General features: G+C 41.6%; 1 protein-coding gene across 5 annotated transcripts in view; it reads right to left on the bottom strand.

Annotated features, from left to right (window-relative positions):
* Positions 1-19,928, bottom strand: part of DIS3L2 (DIS3 like 3'-5' exoribonuclease 2) — a 338,953-nt gene that overhangs the window by 193,741 nt on the left and 125,284 nt on the right. For all 5 annotated transcript variants that reach the window (XM_058533210.1, XM_058533214.1, XM_058533212.1 and 2 more), the window contains 2 exons: positions 13,112-13,212; positions 7,641-7,888 (listed from right to left, as the gene is read on the bottom strand). In XM_058533210.1, the coding sequence (XP_058389193.1) occupies positions 7,641-7,888; positions 13,112-13,212 (349 nt within the window). The remainder of the gene's footprint in view (positions 1-7,640; positions 7,889-13,111; positions 13,213-19,928) is intronic.

Raw genomic sequence — 19,928 nt, 5'->3', positions numbered from 1 at the left:
TATAATAGAGAGGAACAGACAGAGAGCTTCAACAGTATTGTGATATATTTCTTAATCTGGACAGCAAGTCCATGTACTGATTTTAATATCAAGATTCAAAAACTACAGAAGTGTTACATCTATTCTCTTATCTGTGAAACATACTTTGTAATTAACATTAATAAATATTTTTACAACAAATATTTTAGACAAATACATACCAAACACTATAGTAATTATTCCTTGGGATGAAATTCTGGAAATTTTTCACTTTCTATAGAATATGTTTTAAATAATTTTAACAGTAAATATATAATATGTATATATTTGGTAGAAATTAAAATTAAAATTTTTTCTAATTTTGATATTGCAATAATAAATAGTTGGAGACAGAAAGCTTTCCTCATTAATTTATAATGATCACCACCTCAAATTTTCTCACTCACTAGAGTTCCTCCACAAATACTGTTCCTATTTACAATCAATGGCATTACAACTGGGTCCTACTGTAAAATTAATCCACACAGTGCTGAAATAACATTCCCAATTTCCTATAGTTGATAGGTGGGGGTGGTGTGTGTCTGTGTAAACATTCTATATAAATAAGCATTAGGTCCTCTGTTCTGGGTGATGTGCAAGTAAAACACTTATTGGGGAAGGGACCAGCTATAGATATAAGAAATTAAGACAAGAAAGTCCTACAAATTGGCGTCTTCACGTTAAAGAAAATAAGAACACTTAACAGTCAACATTCATGTTCTAAACCATTCATCCTCCTTTCTCTACCACATATTCTTATAAAGTTTTAGCCTTAAAACTAGGCTATACATAGGAAGACAGTCGTACATTCTTGTAGTGACTATCACTATCATTATTGCTCTCAAATCCAAGCTCTCATGCATATTGGTCCATGTTGGAAACTCCATGCAAACAGATAAAATGGTAACAGATTCCTGAGAACCTGCAAGTGGAGAACAATCAAACATCAGCTACACTTGGGCCCAGAAGTTCAGTAACAACATACAGTGAAAACAACAGGGGGCAGATACATAAAATATACAGCCAGAAGCATTGTGTATTATTTTCTATAATCAGGAGGAGAGATCACGTTATTTTCCCTTCTCCTGGCTCAGAACTATGACACAGCAGAAGGCAGCAAATCAGAAATGGGGACTTGAGGAAAAGTGAGGGCAGATCCATGAAAACAGATAACAATGGGGAAAAGAAGCAAGGCTCAACAATAGTGAATGATTTTAAGGAAGGTCCTGAAGCTTGAGAGTGAAGAGCTTAATGTTCAGGTAAAGGAAGCAAAGAGGAGGCTGGAAGAGTTTAAGGAGTATAAGAGAAGGCTCATGGTAGCTGAGTTTCTCTAACACTTTAAAATAGTATTTTCAAGAAGATGCACTAGAAATTGTGGATGAAGCTGACAACCACAGAAAAAGTGTTCATGATTGCACACAGTGTGAGGAAAAGAATAAGCTGGAAATCGAAGCCTGGATAAAGACCATTCTCCCCCATTCCTTTTACTTTTGCTCTGTTTTGACCAGGACACTCTCAATGTCAGACACAGCTTTTTCCAAAACTGATGCTTATAGGCCACCAGGTGGAGCCCAACAGTCACAAAAAAAGAGCCCCCTCCTCAGCCTGATTTGCTTTTTGTCCACCAGCCAGCTAGAGCCATACCCCGTGAAAAGGACTTATAAAGTCTAAGTTTGATAAGGCAAGTTTATAAGATTATATAACTCAGCCTCTTTCTCAGAAAAGTCTTTGATAAGGAATATACCCTTGAAAAGGTGAAATACTCTTTTTGCACAGGGGGAAAGATTGGATAGAGCTATTTTTCGACTTGCTCATCTTGTAGGCTATGCCTCAATGAAACAAACTAATCTCTCCTGTTTGTTTTTCTACCAACCTAGTTACTGTTTCATTTTCCTACTAAATACAATTTAATGTAATTTAATGACCACCTCCCCAATTCATATCTACCTCATAAGAAATTCAGGATCTATCAAAACTGAATGGAATAGTAAAGGTATTTGCTTCCATCAGTCAACAAATATTTCCGATTGATAACTGACACCTTATGAGTGCAAAGTTGGGAGATGAAGAAGATATCAGAACAGATGCCCACCTCCCCGCCGCCCCAACCACTTCCTCCTCTACCACACAATCATCAATCAGAACTTGCCTTCCTCTCCTTTTGCCTCCCCCAGTCATTCTCTGCAATGGAACTTCCTGTCGTTTACACCCATTAAAATGAGTAGTACTGCAACCCATTCTCTATTTCTCATTTCAACAGCCTCCCATTAAGCCCAGACAACTCTATGTTCAATGTAAAATTTCTCAATCCTGCTCTACCTGAACTGACCTATTCATTTTCTCTCCTCTCCATCTCTGAAAGCTACCAAAGTTTGCTAGAGAAAATAATATAAATATGTCAATTTGCTCAAGGTCAATTCATGTTGTATATCTTCAGTTAGTCTTCAGCATTGCCAAGAAACACTACTATGTTCCTCACAGTAGCTGCTGTAAAACTTTTCCATTTTCTTCAAGGTTTATCCTTAAATATTTGAGAACAAGAAACCACGACAAATCTAAGGGAAGGTGGCCATGATACCTTCACGCTCATGACATCTTGGAAGGAAAGGCAGGGACTGTAAACTCTAGACTTTAGGATAGCAGACTTCACAAAGATCTGAGAAAATATAGGCATGAATTCCACTGCAAGAGTTTCTAAAAGGAATGACGATTTAAGAGGGTTGGGAAGCTCTTAAAACTACAAATCTGATTATATAATTACAAATCATTCCAGTGAAGAAGCCAATGTGGCTTTTTAAGTATCCTGGATGAGAGTCTAGTACTAAATATTAAAAGTATTGTTGTCATGCATAACAAAAAGCAGTGATCCCTAAAAGCCAGCAAGGGTTCATAAAGAACAGATTACCTTCAGGTTTTTGATAGCATTATAGGACTAAGATTCACGAAAATGTGGTAGATGTGATGTATAGAGATGAACAAGGCTCAACTGAGATCTCTCACGACAATTCTAAGAACAAGGTGAAAAATAACTTTCTAACAACTAGAGGTTTCCAGTGCTGTAATACTCTTTGGGCTCCCATTAACTGGAGGCACCAAAGTGCCACTAGGGGTGCCAGAGAAGTGATGCTTACACCGAAGGGGACACAAGATTGATGGCCTCCTTAAGTCCCCTTCCAAAGCTACTGAAATTATATAGTATTCTATTAATGTGTGCGTTCTATTTAATCTTTTTGTTAAAGATTCTAAATTTAGGGTTTTCTACCTGAGTTTATATACTGGCTGTATGCTGCTATCAAGTGTTGATTTTGAAATCATAGAACCTTGGTTCTCATCACTTTCTATTCCAAACTCCTTCTCCTGCGTTTTCTAGGTTGATTTATGGTGCAACATTTTCCTAGTCAACCTGGTTGAAGATCTTGGGGTCCTCAAATCATTTTCATCTACCCATCTGACCAGCCAGCAAACATTCACTGAGCATCCTTGTCCTAAAGGAGCTCATGGCCAAATCAATAATTTACATAAGTAATTACAATACAAACAGACAAGAGCTATGATAATTAACGTATTATGGTATTTTAGAAACTACGGGAGCACCCAGGAGGGAGGATTCATAGTCAGGGAACATTTTTCTAGTGGACAACTGAGTTAAGTTTAAAACTGAGCATTTCACCAAAAAAACCCTGGGGAGAGGAGAAAGCCACTGCTGGGAGAGGAAGTACAGTGTGCGAAAGTTTGGAGCTATGAACAAACATAGTCAGCTTGGGAAACGGCAAGCAATGAGGCATAAGTGAAGGGAATGGCAGGAGCCGAGGTTGCTCTCAGTGATTTGTGGTTAAATGCCATCATCATCTACCCAATCACCCAAGTCAGAAGTCTGCAAGTTTATCCAAGATTTTGTCCTCCTTCATGCCCCGTTGCCAGGTGGTCATCATGTCTGGGAGAACTACCTTCTTCATCTCCCCTGAATCTTTTCACTCCTCTTGTCCCCATCCCCTCTGTCTTACTGCAAACACCTATTATGACTGCTTGCTTCCAGTCATGGCCCTACTCATCCACTCTGCACTCTCGGTCAGAGTGATCTTTTAGCAAAGAGGCTTCCGTTCTCCAAGAAACGATCCTGGATTTCCCCTTTCACCCACTTCCTCTAAACTTCCAGAAAATTATTTTATTCCTGTGGAAGAACTTGCACCATTCTGCTCTGTACTACAGTTAGAGCTCAAAGAGACAGGCCATTCGATCTACCTGCTTTATCCACACTCCTTCCCAGAGAGTCGAGTCCCACAGTCCCTGCTAATTGGGCAGTGGGTCGTGGGACCTGGGACCTCTACCTCTGGTTAAAACTACTGACCAGAGCAAATAACTGTTTCAAGCTAGACCAATAAGATTTTCTAACATAGAAATTCTATGCTGTGATCTAGACTTCAGTACGTGACCTGCAGGGGACTTGCAGTGCCATTTTGGGGCCTTGAATGCTATTGAGCAGGTAGACGGCCACTGTGTAGAGAGAAGCAGAATAAATACAGCTCACATGCAGAAAGGGGCAGAGAAAACACACCATGTGGTGGCTAGGCTGGTCAGGGTGGTTGGGAGAAACTGTGATTCCTTTGCTGCCTTGTTAGTTATGAGTTCCTCAGGAGACCTGCCTCCATTTCCTGCCCTGGGTTTTAGGAGAACCACCAGTTTCATATATAAATCCCCACTTTTATTTAAATTTGCTCAAGTAGGATTCCATTTCTTAGAATCAAATTAATCCTATAACATTTATGTACAAGTCCTTCTGCATTAGGCTATAATTTCCTTGCATAAAGAAACCATAAAAAAAAAAAGAGAAAGAAACCATAGCTTGTTTACCTTTGTATGTCTCACATAATACAGCCTAGTAACTGACACACAATTGATCAATGCCTGTCTCATAAACTGAATTTAATTACAAAAGAAGTAAATGACTTTGGACATGAATAATTAGTAGCAATTACATTGGCAGAAGAAGTTCAGTACTTTTTTTTTTTTTTTTTTTTGTGAAGAGATCAGCCCTGTGCTAACATCTGCCAATCCTCCTCGATTTTTGCTGAGGAAGACTGGCCCTGGGCTAACATCCGTGCCCATCTTCCTCCACTTTATATGGGACGCCGCCACAGCATGGCTTGCCAAGCAGTGCATCAGTGCGTGCGGGGGATCCAAACCGGCGAACCCCAGGCCGCTGCAGCGGAGCGCACGCACTTAACCACTCGCGCCACCGAGCCGGCCCCAAGTTCAGTACTTTTAAGAGTAGAGTGTAGGGGCAGGGAAGAATTTCAGAAGGAAGCCACCTTGGCTAAATTCAGTTTTCAGCCACAGTTTCTGTGGAAACTAACCACACACACCATACCCATAGCAAGTACTACCTTCACGCTCCTGGTCAAAACCTGACAAAGATGAGAGAGCAAACCCAGGCAGTCATAGCACAGCATGTTCTGACTGGAAAACAGTGACCTCAGTTCCTAAAGATCAGTAACTGATAGCCAGAACAAAAGGGCAAGGCGACCACCAACACGCTCAACAGCTGCAGCCTGCACCCCTCAGAGACAGACGTCATCTGAGAACTTCATCGTGAAAACCTGCCACATGCTATTTCTTACGATAAATTTTTTTCACAAAGATTTTAAAAGGTATACTTCCACAAAAGAAAGTTTTAATGTCTTTATAGTAAGGTAGATAAAAAGTTAGCAGTTTTCCACCTAAGTATGAGAATCTTCAAATTTTTTTATTGTGTAAAGTACATGATTAATATATGGTTATTATCTTTAAATATTCTTTCTTTAGATTCAGCAAATGTCCTTGCTGCTTCAAAGGCCCGACTCCTTTTTCGATTATTGTTGTACTTTACCCACAAGAAAAGCGTTCTTGATGAAGTAATGGTTCAGCTGTAAAAAAGGAACCTGCCAGGCCTCTCAAGCAATAAGAGAAACTCACACCATGAAGATTTCCTGACTACACCCTTACGACTTGAAAACTAAGGAGGCAGTCCAATCAAGTACACACAATGGGATACAACAGAAGGGCAGATAAAAGACAAGGCTGGATTTCCTGCTTTGATGTGAAAGTCTTTCCTTTTCACTGCTAAGCAGAGTGTGGCAGGCACAATCAACAGGGACCAGGTGGCACAGCTATTATCGGGCCTTTTGAGTTGATGGTGAGAAACTGGCAAGCCTCTGAGAAGGACTATTTAGGGCTCAAGGGGTTGACGTCACTTTTGGATAATGAGTTAGGCTTAAAAATGATGACATTGCAATCACACCACTTGAGAGCAAAAAAGAAAGTGCAACTGTTCCTGGACGGCTCTGAGATCATATAAATCACACTGATCTTCGTATCACTGAAAAAGGGGCAGAAGACAGCGTTTCTTAAATCACATTAGGTATGACACACAGATTTGACTTGGCTTACTTTGCTAGGCATAAGAGGCTAAGTATAGAATAAACCCGATAAAAGCGGCATACTGTGGCCATCCATTCAATGCTGGCACTCATAACCACAGAACATTCCCAGGAGGGTCCATCCTGTACAAGTTAGATGACCAACAAGCAAGTCACCAAATTGGATTAAAAGTAAATGTCAGGGGTCGGCCCTGTGGCTTAGCAGTTAAGTGCGCGCGCTCTGCTGCTGGCGGCCCGGAGTTGGGATCCTGGGCACGCACCGACGCACTGCTTCTCCGGCCATGCTGAGGCCGCGGCCCACATACAGTAACTAGAAGGATGTGCAGCTATAACATACAACTATGTACTGGGGCTTTGGGGGAAAAATAAATAAATAAATAAAAATTAAAAAAAAAAAAAGTAAATGTCAGAACAAACTCTTTTCTAGCTTGTATGCCTTTATTTTTATTTCCTGTGAAGCATAAACCAGACAGCATCCATAATAAAGGGGTAAAGATACAGCTAAAACTTAATATTGTTCTTCTTTCAAAATGAATACCAATGGTAAGAAGAAAGGCACAGAATTTGATCAAACAGCCGGATCCAGCAGTTTCTTCAGATCAAAATGAAGTAGCTATCCATGATGCCTGTGACTACATAATTTATGTTTAAGTTAGATTGGTTTCTGGAAGCTTCCATAAAAACATGGTCCCCTTTTCCTGCCTACAGCAGTATAATTTAGTTTTTAACGCCATAAGTGAAACCTCTGAAGATCAATATCAAAAAGCACATCATTCAAACATATCTTCTTATTCATATTTTAAAGCATGGGAAACTGGGGTTCTCTGAACATGTCTGGAATTTTGCATATTTTAACACTAGTACCTGAAAGCAGGAGTCTGATTGTTTGATGCACTGAATTCTTTGCAGTTCACAAGTACAAATGGGATTCATGACATAACAGGAACTAAGTAGAGGCTGAGAATGTGCTTATATTTTATGTCAAAAAACAAAAAAGGTGATTTGCCTGGCAATTCAAGGAATCTATAGGTGAACAGTTGAGGTAGTAGCTAAGGGCAATTTCTTAAGAACTAGGACCAAAATATGCCAAGTACCCATGCTTTAATAAAGAAATAATAATTAAAATACACAAAAAAGTTTACCTAAAGGCCACCTAAACCGAGTTCTATCTGAGATCTGTGGGTTTTCCTGCCAGATATCACCTACCCCAGGGCAAAATTGCTGTCCTCCTTCCAGTCCATGATGCGGCAGATGAACAGCGTGTCGGCATAATCCTTAGGCCGCGTCACAAAGTCCTGGGGACAGTCCTTGAGAGGCACATAAATTCTAGGCACTCGGTGGTCCGAGGGAGAAAACAATGCATATTTCCTAAACAGTTCACTGTTCTTATCAGCCAAGAGTTTGAGGAAGCCAGTTGCTGCTCGAGAATGTTTTTTCTCCACGATGTAAACCACCTGAAAACACCAAAGATACAGTGAATGCTGTTTATATATAGGACCAAATAACAGTTGAGAGGAGTCAGGAGGATATTATCTGGTCAACTAGCTGATCCAGCAGTTTTTCTAGGTCCAAATGAAGTGCCTCTCAGTGATGCTCTGTGACTAAGTAATCTACATTTAAATTGCAACAATTTTATGCATTGAGCACATATATCCAAGGAAAAACTACACAATACATGGATGAATTAGACGAAAGTGCTTTTATAACCAAGACCTCTGTCTTTAGGAGCTATGTAAGACTCCATCAGGGAAGCATGGCTCCACGCATTTGTTCTGCATTACACTCTTCTCACATGAACTATACCAGTATCTCACGTGAACAACACAGTAGTTTCTTTTTAAAAAATGCTATTAAACATAAATAAATAACTGTTCTTTATTATGCCTTCAAAAGCTGAAATCTTTTAACCCTCTTTCTTTCCAAGATTAAACTCAATCTCTCATTTCACCAGGTGAAGATTCAGGCCACCACACCACTATAAGTACATGCTATGTCCACCAAGAGAGAAGCATTCTTGAAAGTGAATCTTCTCCTTCACCCACCTTGGGAAGTCATTCTTCCTAAACTGTTTCCTTCTCCCACTGTAGACAGTCTGTAGTTTCACCCCTTCATTGGAATTACCTGCCAACGTTCTACTTAGGACCCTGAGCAAAGGTTCAGACTGCTGTTGAGCTGGCAGCTCCTCCTGCTCATGTCTCTGACTCCACATGGGGTTTCAGCCTACCTCCCTAGAACCTCCAAACCAGGGAGCGCACCTCACCTCTCCCCCAGGCTATTGGCTATTACCCCACAGGAAAGTGCCTTGGGGCACCTGTCTTCTCTCTAATCTCAGTCCCACCACTATATGCTCTACTTTCTTCCTAACTCTTCCTTCCTCCTTGGAAAACACCATTCTATTCTGAACAAGCTGCTGTGCCCACTTTCGGCTTGCCTGTCAGAAAGGCTCTGTCTATTCCAGCCCCTCTGGGCAGAGACTGCTCCTTCTCCCATACAGAGCCCCTGAATGAGGTGTCCATGTTTTCCTGTGTTGCACTATCACATCTAAACCATTTACTCTTCTAGCGTCATGCATATATCTGCACCCTTTTATGGTTCAGGCTGTCCCCTTCTTGTTACTGTCATCCACTGACCTCCTGGTTACTCTGCGATACCTGGCTTACAGTCTGCCTCTCCCACCTTCATCTAGGCAAATGACTCAGCCAACATCTTCTCCTTACAGTTCTTATATCTCTTCAATGCTGGTGGCCTTCACTTCCATTCGATTTCAGCAACTCATCCTCATGGCCACATCTCAGTATCATCTGGAAGTGGTCCAATCCCGATCACCTCAGACTGACCCATTGTCCAGCTCTCTTCCTCTCCTGTGCCCCTCCACAGGCTTTTTCACCACATCAAGACTACTAGTGCCTTGACTCTTGCTTGTTTTCTCTGTCTGTTAGCTACTTAGCCTTGAATCCTTTCCTACCTCCGAGAGACACCGAGTTCCATCACTTCAATCCTCTTACCTGTGTCGTCAAATGACTCACCCCTCTTGTCCTTCCACTGCACCAACCCTAAAAATCCTCAATTCTGGAGCAATTCAGCCACTGATACTCTCTAACATTAAATGCAAGCTATTGAGTCCACCAGAAAAAAAGAAAATTACAATTATACAAGATGGATACCATTACACACTAACATTACACAACTGTTAATAGGACCTCAAAATCTCTAAGTTTTTTTTCACCTGGTCCCACTCAACACAATCTATTCTTTAAGCCCCACTCTCCTGATCCTCTCCTTCGGGGACTCCAGTTATTTGAATGTTGAATCTTTTTTATTGTCCCACAACTTCCTGAGGCTCTATTCATATTTTTCAGTCTATTTTCTCTACATTCAGATTGGGTAAATTCTATTGATCTGTCCTCACGTTAACTAATTCTATGCTGAGTCATCTCTACTTACTATCAAGCCCCTCCAGCAAGTATTTTATTTCTGTTACTATATTTTTCAGTTCTATAAGTTCCATTTGGTTCTTTTTTTTATAACTTTTATTTCTTTACTGAGGTTTTCTATTTTCTTTTTTGTTTCAAGAGAATTTTTAATTGCTTGTTGAAGCACATTTATGATGGCTGTTGTAAAATCATTGTTAGATAACTGCAACATCTTGGTATTGGCATCATTTAGCTGTCTTTCATCACTCAAGGGGTGATTTTCTATTGTAACCTAGATACAATAGGAGACTCAAGGTCTTATTTAAATCTTTTCTTTTAGAAGGCAGTCACCCTGCCAAGGTTTGGCATGCAGGTCCTGGACTACTTTTGTGGGCTGTAGTTAAAATGACAATTTAATTTGCAGAGCCTTTGCAGTGCTATTTTGATACGTTTGGTTGACATGGTGCCACTGGGATTCCCACTGGTCTCTGCTGGTACTGCCTGAGGGGGTGGAAGGAACTTCCTCAGGCCTGGCCACCTGGTCTCTCTAGCATGGATGAGAAACAAATTCTAATCCATGTCCATGCAGGGACAAAGAAACTTCCTGTTGGTGGATTTTTGTTGTTAGGACCCCTTTTACTGGTGCTACTCGGCTGCCCAGCGTCTCTGGGTAGGAGAGGAGTATCTCAGGCCCACCAAGATAAGGAAGTTTCCTGGACCACACACCTGTTGTGGTAGGATCTCCCTTGCTAGCACCATCTGCCTGCCAGGTGTCTCTGGGTGGGGAAGGGGAGTCTCAGGTCCACAGGAACAGAGAGGCTTCTGAGGGTAGGCCACTCCTTTGGCAGGATCCCCGGTGTCAGATCCACCCAGATGCTAGTGTCTCTTGGTAGGGGAGAAAAGTCTCAGGGATGGCAGGAAAGCAGGGCCCTTCTCCTGGCCACTTATCATCAGCAGGGCTCCCAGTCAACTCCTCTTGCAGGTGCTGCTGGGATTGCCTGGTGCTGTCAGAGGGCCTTCTGTTAGATACAAGTGAGGAACAAGTCTGCCTGGGCCACCTTCTATTGCTAGGTTGGGATCCAGAAACACTGGGCCTGGGTCCATTTTTGTTGGTGGGGGGGGTTGTAAAGTCCCCTGCTGCTATGTTGTTCCTCTAGTCTTAAAACCCCTAACTAGTTTGCCTTCCTCTTTTCACCTTTCAGAATTATCTTTTGGTTATCTCTCGTTTTTTTCCAGGGTTTATAGTTGTACCTAGTGGGGAGGAGCACTGAGAAACAAGCCTACGCCGTCTTGTCTGAACCAGAAGTCCTGGCTTCTTGTTTTAACATTTGACAGCATAAGAAGTGTATAAAATAGCTTGACATTACTCATGATTCATACGTTAGTTGTCCTAGAAATGACTTTACAATAGCATAAGTTTCGCATATAAGTACTGTTTTGCCTTGTAATTTTAGATTAAATTCATTAAGAAACCCACCCCCCACCCCCAAAATAAAACCAGCAAGAGAGAGGGCACCATTGGGGGGCAGTAGCAAATTACAGAACACAAGTCCCATCTACAGAGGGTTGCCTCTACTCAGCCCTGACTAAAGTCATTTAAAAGAATGTGGCCCAGGGCCAGCCCTGTGGCTTAGCGGTTAAGTGCGGGCGCTCCACTACTGGCGGCCCGGGTTCGGATCCCGGGTGCACACCGACACACCGCTTCTCCGGCCATGCTGAGGCCGCATCCCACATACAGCAACTAGAAGGATGTGCAACTATGACATACAACTATATACTGGGGCTTTGGGGAAAGAAAAGGCGGAGGATTGGCAATAGATGTTAGCTCAGAGCCGGTCTTCCTCAACAAAAAGAGGAGGATTAGCACGGATGAGAGCTCAGGGCTGATCTTCCTCACAAAAAAAAAAAAAAAAAGAACGTGGCCCAACGTTGCCGGATGTTTTGTTTTATCAAGAGAAGCCAGAAGTCTGATTTTCTTAGGTGAACGCTCTCATTTTTTTTTTAATGTAAGCTGTGAAGTCAAAACTTGTAAATACTGCACAGGTCAAACAAAACACAAGTTTGTGAGCCAGATCCAGCCCACAGGCTTTCCATGCATTATAATCTTCCACACCTAACATGCTGCCTGGTATATGGTTAGTATTCAAAATGCCTATTAAAATAAAGATCTAGATAACTGGATGGGCAAAGGGGGGGGTAACATATATGTAATATAATTTATAAATTCCTCATGTCAATATGGAGGAGATACTCTCCTAACCAGCTTGCTAGACTGAGTGGCAACACTGCAGTCCCAGGTTAAACATGCTGATGGATGCCTCTGGTAGAGGAAGCCTCATGCTATTACGCCACTTCATTCTTTGCCCTTGCACCACTTCTTCCACCACGGGCTATTTGTATAGCTAGGGTCAGCTGTGTTTGATCCCATATCTGAATATGCCACTAGCATATATAATTAAAAAATAAAATTGAGGGGCTGGCCCTGTGGCATAGTGGTTAAGTTCACGCGCTCCGCTTCGGCAGCCCGGGGTTCACAGGTTCAGATCCCGGGTGCGGACCAAGGCACCGCTTGTCAAGCCATGCTGTGGTGGCGTCCCATATAAAGTGGAGGAAGATGGGCACAGATGTTAGCCCAGGGCCAGTCTTCCTCAGCAAAAAGAGGAGGATTGGCAACGGATGTTAGCTCAGGGCTAATCTTCCTCACAAAAAATAAACCAAAATAAAATTGAACTATGCAAAACAACAAAAACAGGATGCAAAAGCAATTGTTTTTGTTTCTGTGATAACTAATCAAATACTTTGGAAAAAAATTAAAAAGACTTATTAAAAACTTATTTTGGAATTAGCTATGGGCATGACAACAATAAAAAAACACTAGAGCAAAAAACTGCAAAAATCCAGGAGTCTATATTCATGTTGCTTCACCAGTATCTAAATTCTCACTCCACTTTAAATAATCCAAACTGGAAATCACAGATGTCACATTACAAATGTGGTTGAAGCAGAAAGAGATAATACAAAACTTCAATAAACATACCCACACTCACAGAAAAGGCCTTGGCCCTTCATCCAAAGACAGGCCAATGAATACATATGTATACATTTAAAGTTAAAAAAAGATTCACTTTTTATGATTCCCCGCTTCCACTGACTTTTCTGATTAACTAACCAACTATGGTCCTAACTGAATCACATGAGAGACCTTCAACAGGTAGCTCAGGTGACAGCCATTTGGACAAATGGAGAAAATCTGTAGGCAATGACCTTTGCCGATCTTTGCAGTGACTTCTCTGGTAAAGCTCTTATGTCCTGTGCCATGGAGGTGGTCTCATCTTTTGTAACTGGTGCACCAGCATCCTCTTTTCCTAAATTAAAAAGAGAGAAGAGGAGGAATCAGTTAGATGCATATTATTACGCTTACAGACTCATGGGATTTTTCAGTTCAGAGCTGCAAGGATTCTTGGATACTGTTTATCCCATTTTTACTGTTTACCCCATTTTTACTGTTTATCCTCACTTTACAGAAAAGGAAACCCAGGCCCACGGTGGTTAGGTGACTTGGCTCAGGTCAATCACATCACCAACTTGTAGTAATGCTCACACTCAGCTGGCCACATTTTATGTTTAACATTATTCATATGCTAAGCATCATACAAGCACAGAGCATCAAACTATGTTGAATTAAACTGAATAGCCTATGTGTCAAAATGCAAAAGAAAACTAGATGTTAAATACTGTCCCAGCTCACAATGAAGGATAGGTTAATTTATGATGCGCATCTGTTGAAATATAACAAAATCAAAATAAACATTAACTTTTAAAAGTACTTTAGTACCAGCCATAACAAACAACATAGTGGAAAATAGATTAAATTTATTAAATAAATAAATAAGCCAACTCTGATTTTCCTCACTTTTTTAGTGATATTATATAAAGGGTAAAGTACTTAAAGTCTTTTAATGTTTAATTTCCATTCTCAAAAAACTTATAAAATTCACCCAAGAAACTGAAACATCTCCCCAGTAAAGAGGGAGTTAGGCTCTGTACCAGAAGTATTAAAACCGCTCATGAACAAAAGCAGCAAATTACACACTTCTGGACATTTACTATTCCACGTGTTCATGTTACATTAGATTTCCCCCACAAAATATTCTTATCCAACAATACTAGAGTTTCTGGATTCTAGGGGTCACAACCAATTCATATGGGACCCATTCCAGATAACTAAGAGAGACCTGTACTTATCATCATTTAGACATTACCAAGCCCAAAATAAATAAATAAATCCTTTTCAGGACTGGCTGCCTCTTAGCAAAGGCTCAGCATAAAGCCAAATTTTACCATTCTGGGTGTTCTCTGGAAACACTGACATGATCTGACCTAATGGGGCTTAAGAATGATCAACTCTTTGCTTTTTCATCTATGCTGAAATATATCTATCATAGTGTCCACTGAAAGCAGAATTCTGTTTTCCAAAAAGAGAAAACAAACGAAAACTTTCCCACTGTTGATCACCCTGTCCATCAGTAAAAGAGAGACATCATCCACATTCATCTTTTATTTTAGATCATAGTTCAGAATTCCAAAATCATCAGATGCTTCCAGAACAACATCTTTTATACTCTTATGGAGAAAAAAACCACACAAGTTGTTGACTTGTTCCATAACACATCTTGCCAATGTGTTCTGCAGAACAAGGTAATTTAGGAAAGATTAGGAGGCTAAAATTACCATGAACAAGTACACTCTACCTAGACATCTGATATCCTTTGAGTTTTTGGTCTCAGGAGCTGGCAATCAAGACAGGGTAGTGAGGGTTTTTCCATGGCAGCCCAAATCCTGGGCATGCAGTTCTCTGTGATGGTCATCGATAGCTCCATCTTAAAATGATTGTTACTTTAGATTCCATCCCAACAGCAAGCAAGTCTTCTGTTCCAAAAGTTACACCAGGTTGCATCCAAAGAAAAAGGGCAAGCCAGGAAGTGAGCCCAATCATGATTTTCAGATATCACACCTGAGCATGACCTTTTCAGGCTCTGTGTTGTTCATAAGGAAATCCTGGCAGGAACAAGGCTTTTTTTTTTCAGACAAAGACGCATTCTGATAAATTAAAACTGAAGTTTATAGCTCTGCAGGTGAGCATCACAGATATGTTCAATGAATGTGAAGAAACACAATGCCAGGTTAGAAGGGTGAAACACTTTAATAGGTTTCCAACAACTACGTCTTGCCACCCTGAATAGTAAAGTTGTCAATTTAATGAGAGAATCTACTGCATTGTTTAATCACAAGATCATTTATTTATTCATTTATTCCATGTGTATTTATTGAGCAATGGGCACTGAAGATTCAGCAGTGAATAAAAGAAATATAGTCCCAGTCCTTATGGAACATATACTTTAATGTGAGAGTGATATTCAATAAATAATCTAAGATGAATACTAAGAAGGAAAGAACAGTTCCAAGGAGGACTAGGAGAGAACACATGATTTAGATTAAGAGGTCAGGGAAAGGCCCTGTGTGGAAGTGACATTTAAGCTGAGACATGAGGATGGTGTGTACAGGAGTGAAGAAGGGGACAAGAGACCCTGTGTGGGGAATGGCACTTGGGAAGGGACGGAGGTAGGAAGTTCTTGGTATAATCAAGGAACAGAAAGAAGACCATGTGGCTCGAGCACAGTGAGCAAGAATGGGTGTGGCAAGAGATGAGAATGAGAGGTAGACAAGAGTCAGGTCAGGTGGGACCGCTTAGGATTTAATAATCCTGAATTTAAACTTAAATACAATGGGAAGCTGGCTAAGGATTTGTTCAAAAAAGTGACATTGCCCGAGGTGGAGATAAGAGCAGGCTAAGAAGGGATATAGCCAGCCCTGTGTGGTCTAGTGGTTAAGATCCAGCACTGCCACTGCTACAGCCCAGGTTCGTGTCCTGGTCAGGGAACCCTAACACTCATCTGTTGGATGTCATAGTGTGGTGGCTGCGTGTTGCTGTGATGCTGAAAGCTATGCCACTGGTATTTCAAATACCAGCAGGGTCACCCACAGTGGAGAGGTTTCAGCAGAGCTTCCAGACTAAGACAGACTAGGAAGAAGGACCTGGCCACCCACTTCCAAAAAAACTGGCCATGAAAACCCTATGAACAGTATCAGAGCACTGACTGATATAGTGATGGACGGTGAGAAGATGGCACAAAAAGACCAGCCAGGGTTCCACTCTGCTGTACAGGTGGCTAGGAGACAAAATCGACTTGAGGGCACTAAACAACAATAAGAGGGGATGTAGGGAGACCAGTTAAGAGCTACTGCAGTAGCCCAGACATGAGAGGATCATGCTATGATGTAGGCATTGGAGATGGAATTAAAAGGATCAATTTAAGACATATTTTGGAGCTGAACTAATAGACTTTGGTGGTAATTAGATATGAGAGTTTAAGGATTATTAGATATGAGAAGTGAAGGATTTTTTCCAGCTTTCCAACATCTACAGCTAGGTTGATGGAGGCATCATTCCTGGCACAGGAAAGACTAGAGGAGGAAATCAAGAGTTCTATTTCAAAGGTGGTTCTATTTAAGAGGCCTGTGAAACCTCCAAGTGACGATGCTGAGTCCGCAGTTCAACATGAAGGTCTGAAACTCAGAAAAAGAGATCTGGGCTGTGGTTTTAAACACAATTTATGTGCTGAGAACTTCCATATTATACTTTCCCGCCCAAGCTGCAGAGAAGAGATTCAAACCCAAATCTGTCCAACTACTAAGTTCATGAAGCTCTTCCACTGCTACATGCTCAAGTAAGAAGTAATGTGCTGTCATTGTTAAGGAAATAAGAAAAATTCACTGAGGAAGTGACTTGGGGTTTGAAGGATGTATAGATGATTTGAAGAGAGAGAAGGAAGTTGAAGGGCATTCCAGGTAAAGGCAAGCATTTGTGCAAAGGCCCAGAGCTGTGAAATGGCCTGACATGGTGAAGGACTAGTAAGAGATTTACTGTAGCTACTAACAGGTTGAGGACCCAAGTGCTGGGCAGGAAGGGACTGGGATGGGAAGAGGAACAAGGCTGGAGGAGAGGTGGGATAGGTCCTATGGCACAGATGGTTACTGCCCAATTATCTATTCTCTTCTCTCCTAGTAATAAGAACTCCAATGTTTAGCTGGGTATACTAATTAAAAGCCTACATTCCTCAGCCTTCTTGCAACTAAGCATGGCCTGCATGTCCAAGTTTTAGCCAATAAGATTCAGATTGAAGTGTTGTAAGCAACTTCCAAGAAGTGTCCTTAAAGTCTAGAAATTCAGCCTTTCCTCTCTCTTCCTTCTTGCTGGCTAGAATGTGGATGTGATAGCTGGACCTCAAGCACTCATCTTGGTCCTGGAGGCCACAGGACAAGGGTGCTTTCTACTGTGCAGAGCAGCACAACAGAATGAACTGAAGACTACGGAACTATCCTACGAGCACTGGCCTGCCTACCTCTGGTCGTCTTTTATGTGAGACAGAAATAAACTTCCTTTTTTTTTTTTTTTGTGAGGAAGATTAGCCCTGAGCTAACATCTGTCACCAATCCTCCTCTTTTTGCTGAGGAAGACTGGCCCTGGGCTAACATCCGTGCCCATCTTCCTCTACTTTATATGGGATGACGCCTCAGCATGGCTGGACAAGCGGTGTATCAGTGCGCGCACAAGATCCAAACCCCAGGCCGCTGCAGCAGAGCATACGCACTTAACCGCTACACCACCAGGCTGGCCCCAGAAATAAACTTCTTTCTTGTCTAAGTCATTGATACTTTAGGATTTAATGTCACTCTCAGCAGAATATACTTGCTAACATATAGGTCTAGATGATGAAACTGACAAGCTTGGACACTATCCTAAAAAGCATTATAAAGGCAAGGGACACACACTTTTTAGGGCTATGAATTTGGTAGCACTCTGGAGTGGAGAGACAATAACAGCAGAGATTTTAGAAAGCCGGGGTTGCAGTCTAGGTGAGACACAATCAGAATCTGAATTACAAGAGTCGCAGTGAGAGTGAACAGAGGCAAGATTTGAGAGAGATTTCTGAGAAGGATGCTGCTAAGTGTGTCTCCACCGCTATGAATGACTTAGTATATGAAAAATGGCCTTAAATTAAATGAGTTTTTGACTGAATATCAGGAAAAATGCCTTGACAGAGCAACAAAACTCCATGATGAAATTACTAGAATAAGGCAGAGGTGTTGGCAGTCCTCAACAAGGGTAAAGGTTACGTGTCCTCATAGCCCTCAGTTTTGCCATACCAAAGGCAAAGCTGGCCCATGCATTCTGTGATCCCTTCTAGTGCAAAAAATTCTAGAAACTGGTCACTACCAAAATCTCCATCTAAAAGAGAGAATTTTCGGGCCGGCCCCGTGGCTTAGCAGTTGGGTGCGCGCGCTCCGCTGCTGGCGGCCTGGGTTTGGATCCCGGGCGCACGCCGACGCACCGCTTCTCCGGCCATGCTGAGGCCGCGTCCCACGTGCAGCAACTGGAAGGATGTGCAACTATGACATACAGCTATCTACTGGGGCTTTGGGGGGAAAATAAATACATAAATAAAATTAAAAAAAAAAAAAGAGAGAATTTTCTTAAAAAGATACACTTCTAATATAAGTAATTGCTCATTATGTTCCCCAAGAAACACTCTAGGAAGAAAAGTGCAGCGAAATCCTAATCTCATTCTACAGATTATCTGAAACTTCTATTTTAAGCATTTAAAAAGTAAAATGCCGGGGCCGGCCCGGTGGCGCAAGCGGTTAAGTGCGCGCGCTCCGCTGCGGCGGCCCGGGGTTCGCTGGTTCGGATCCCGGGCGCGCACCGACGCACTGCTTGGTAAGCCATGCTGTGGCGGCGTCCCATATAAAGTGGAGGAAGATAGGCACAGATGTTAGCCCAGGGCCGTCTTCCTCAGCAAAAAAAAAAAAAAAAAAAAAAAAAAAAGAGGAGGATTGGCAGATGTTAGCTCAGGGCTGATCTCCTCACAAAAAAAAAAAAAAAAAAAAGTAAAATGCCATGGTTTGCTGGGGTTGGCATTGCCACTTACATATATCAAATGCAAACCCAACACCTTATTTTGGTAATAAAAATTATTCTGATTTGGCCTTCTCATACATAAACAATAGACTGACAAGTCTATGATTCTTAATACTTTACAAACACATCAAAAGGTTTTCAGATAACTAGACTGTGATGCTAAGTGGGGGCAATGTGAAGAAAAAAGCAAGGAATTGGGCAAAAAGGTGTTTCAAACTATCCAATTAAAAGAATGACAAATCTAAGCTTTTTCTATCTCTGAATATAGGGCCAAAGAAATTTACAATTTCCAACAAGAACTCAATGAAAACTGGAATATATATTCGTAAATGAAAATATTTCCCTTCAGATCTCTCAAAATTAATCAACCAGGAAAACTTATGTTCTGGGTCTCTCGCCCCAAAGAAATGTAGAAACGACAATACAAGTCCTCACAGGGGCAAAGTACGTTCATGTTATAATCATTTGCCGTGCTGCAAGTTTGCCAGGCATAGTGAGGGCTGATGATCGTTTTAGGATCCCACACCCAGCTCTTGCCAGGGCCAAGGCTCAGGGGCTCCAGTGAGTTCCCTTCTTTACAAAATCCCCAGCCCAAGTAAGTCTCTCACTCTGTAATGAAGCTAATGAAACTGTACGGTGCCAGAGAGTTTGTTTTTTGTTTGTTTGTTTTATTTTGTTGCTGCTTGTAACTTTAATAAGGTACAGGCTGACTCTGGCTTCTTGGACTTAAAGGTCAAAGAGGAAAGGCATCACATCTAGCTGGCTCATGAACTTTTGGATACTTTCCAGCAGAGTGGAAAGTATCACACTCGATCCACACCATAACTTTGTACTATGGGTAGAATGAATATTGTTATTCCAGCTTCACCAAGGAAATGGGAGTGATGAAGAGGCAGAGCCAGTCGATGACAGCATGCAGGGATCCTAGTGCTGACTGTGGTGACCTGTTCTCCACACAAGCAAGAATCAGAGTATCATGGGCAGAGCCATGAAAACCTACATGAAGATATTGCTTAAGTGGCCATGGGACCCCCTGAAATG

The sequence above is a fragment of the Diceros bicornis genome, chromosome 37 (assembly GCF_020826845.1).
Source record: "Diceros bicornis minor isolate mBicDic1 chromosome 37, mDicBic1.mat.cur, whole genome shotgun sequence".
Taxonomy (NCBI): Eukaryota; Metazoa; Chordata; class Mammalia; order Perissodactyla; family Rhinocerotidae; genus Diceros; species Diceros bicornis.
This window is presented reverse-complemented; position numbering and strand designations above follow the sequence as displayed.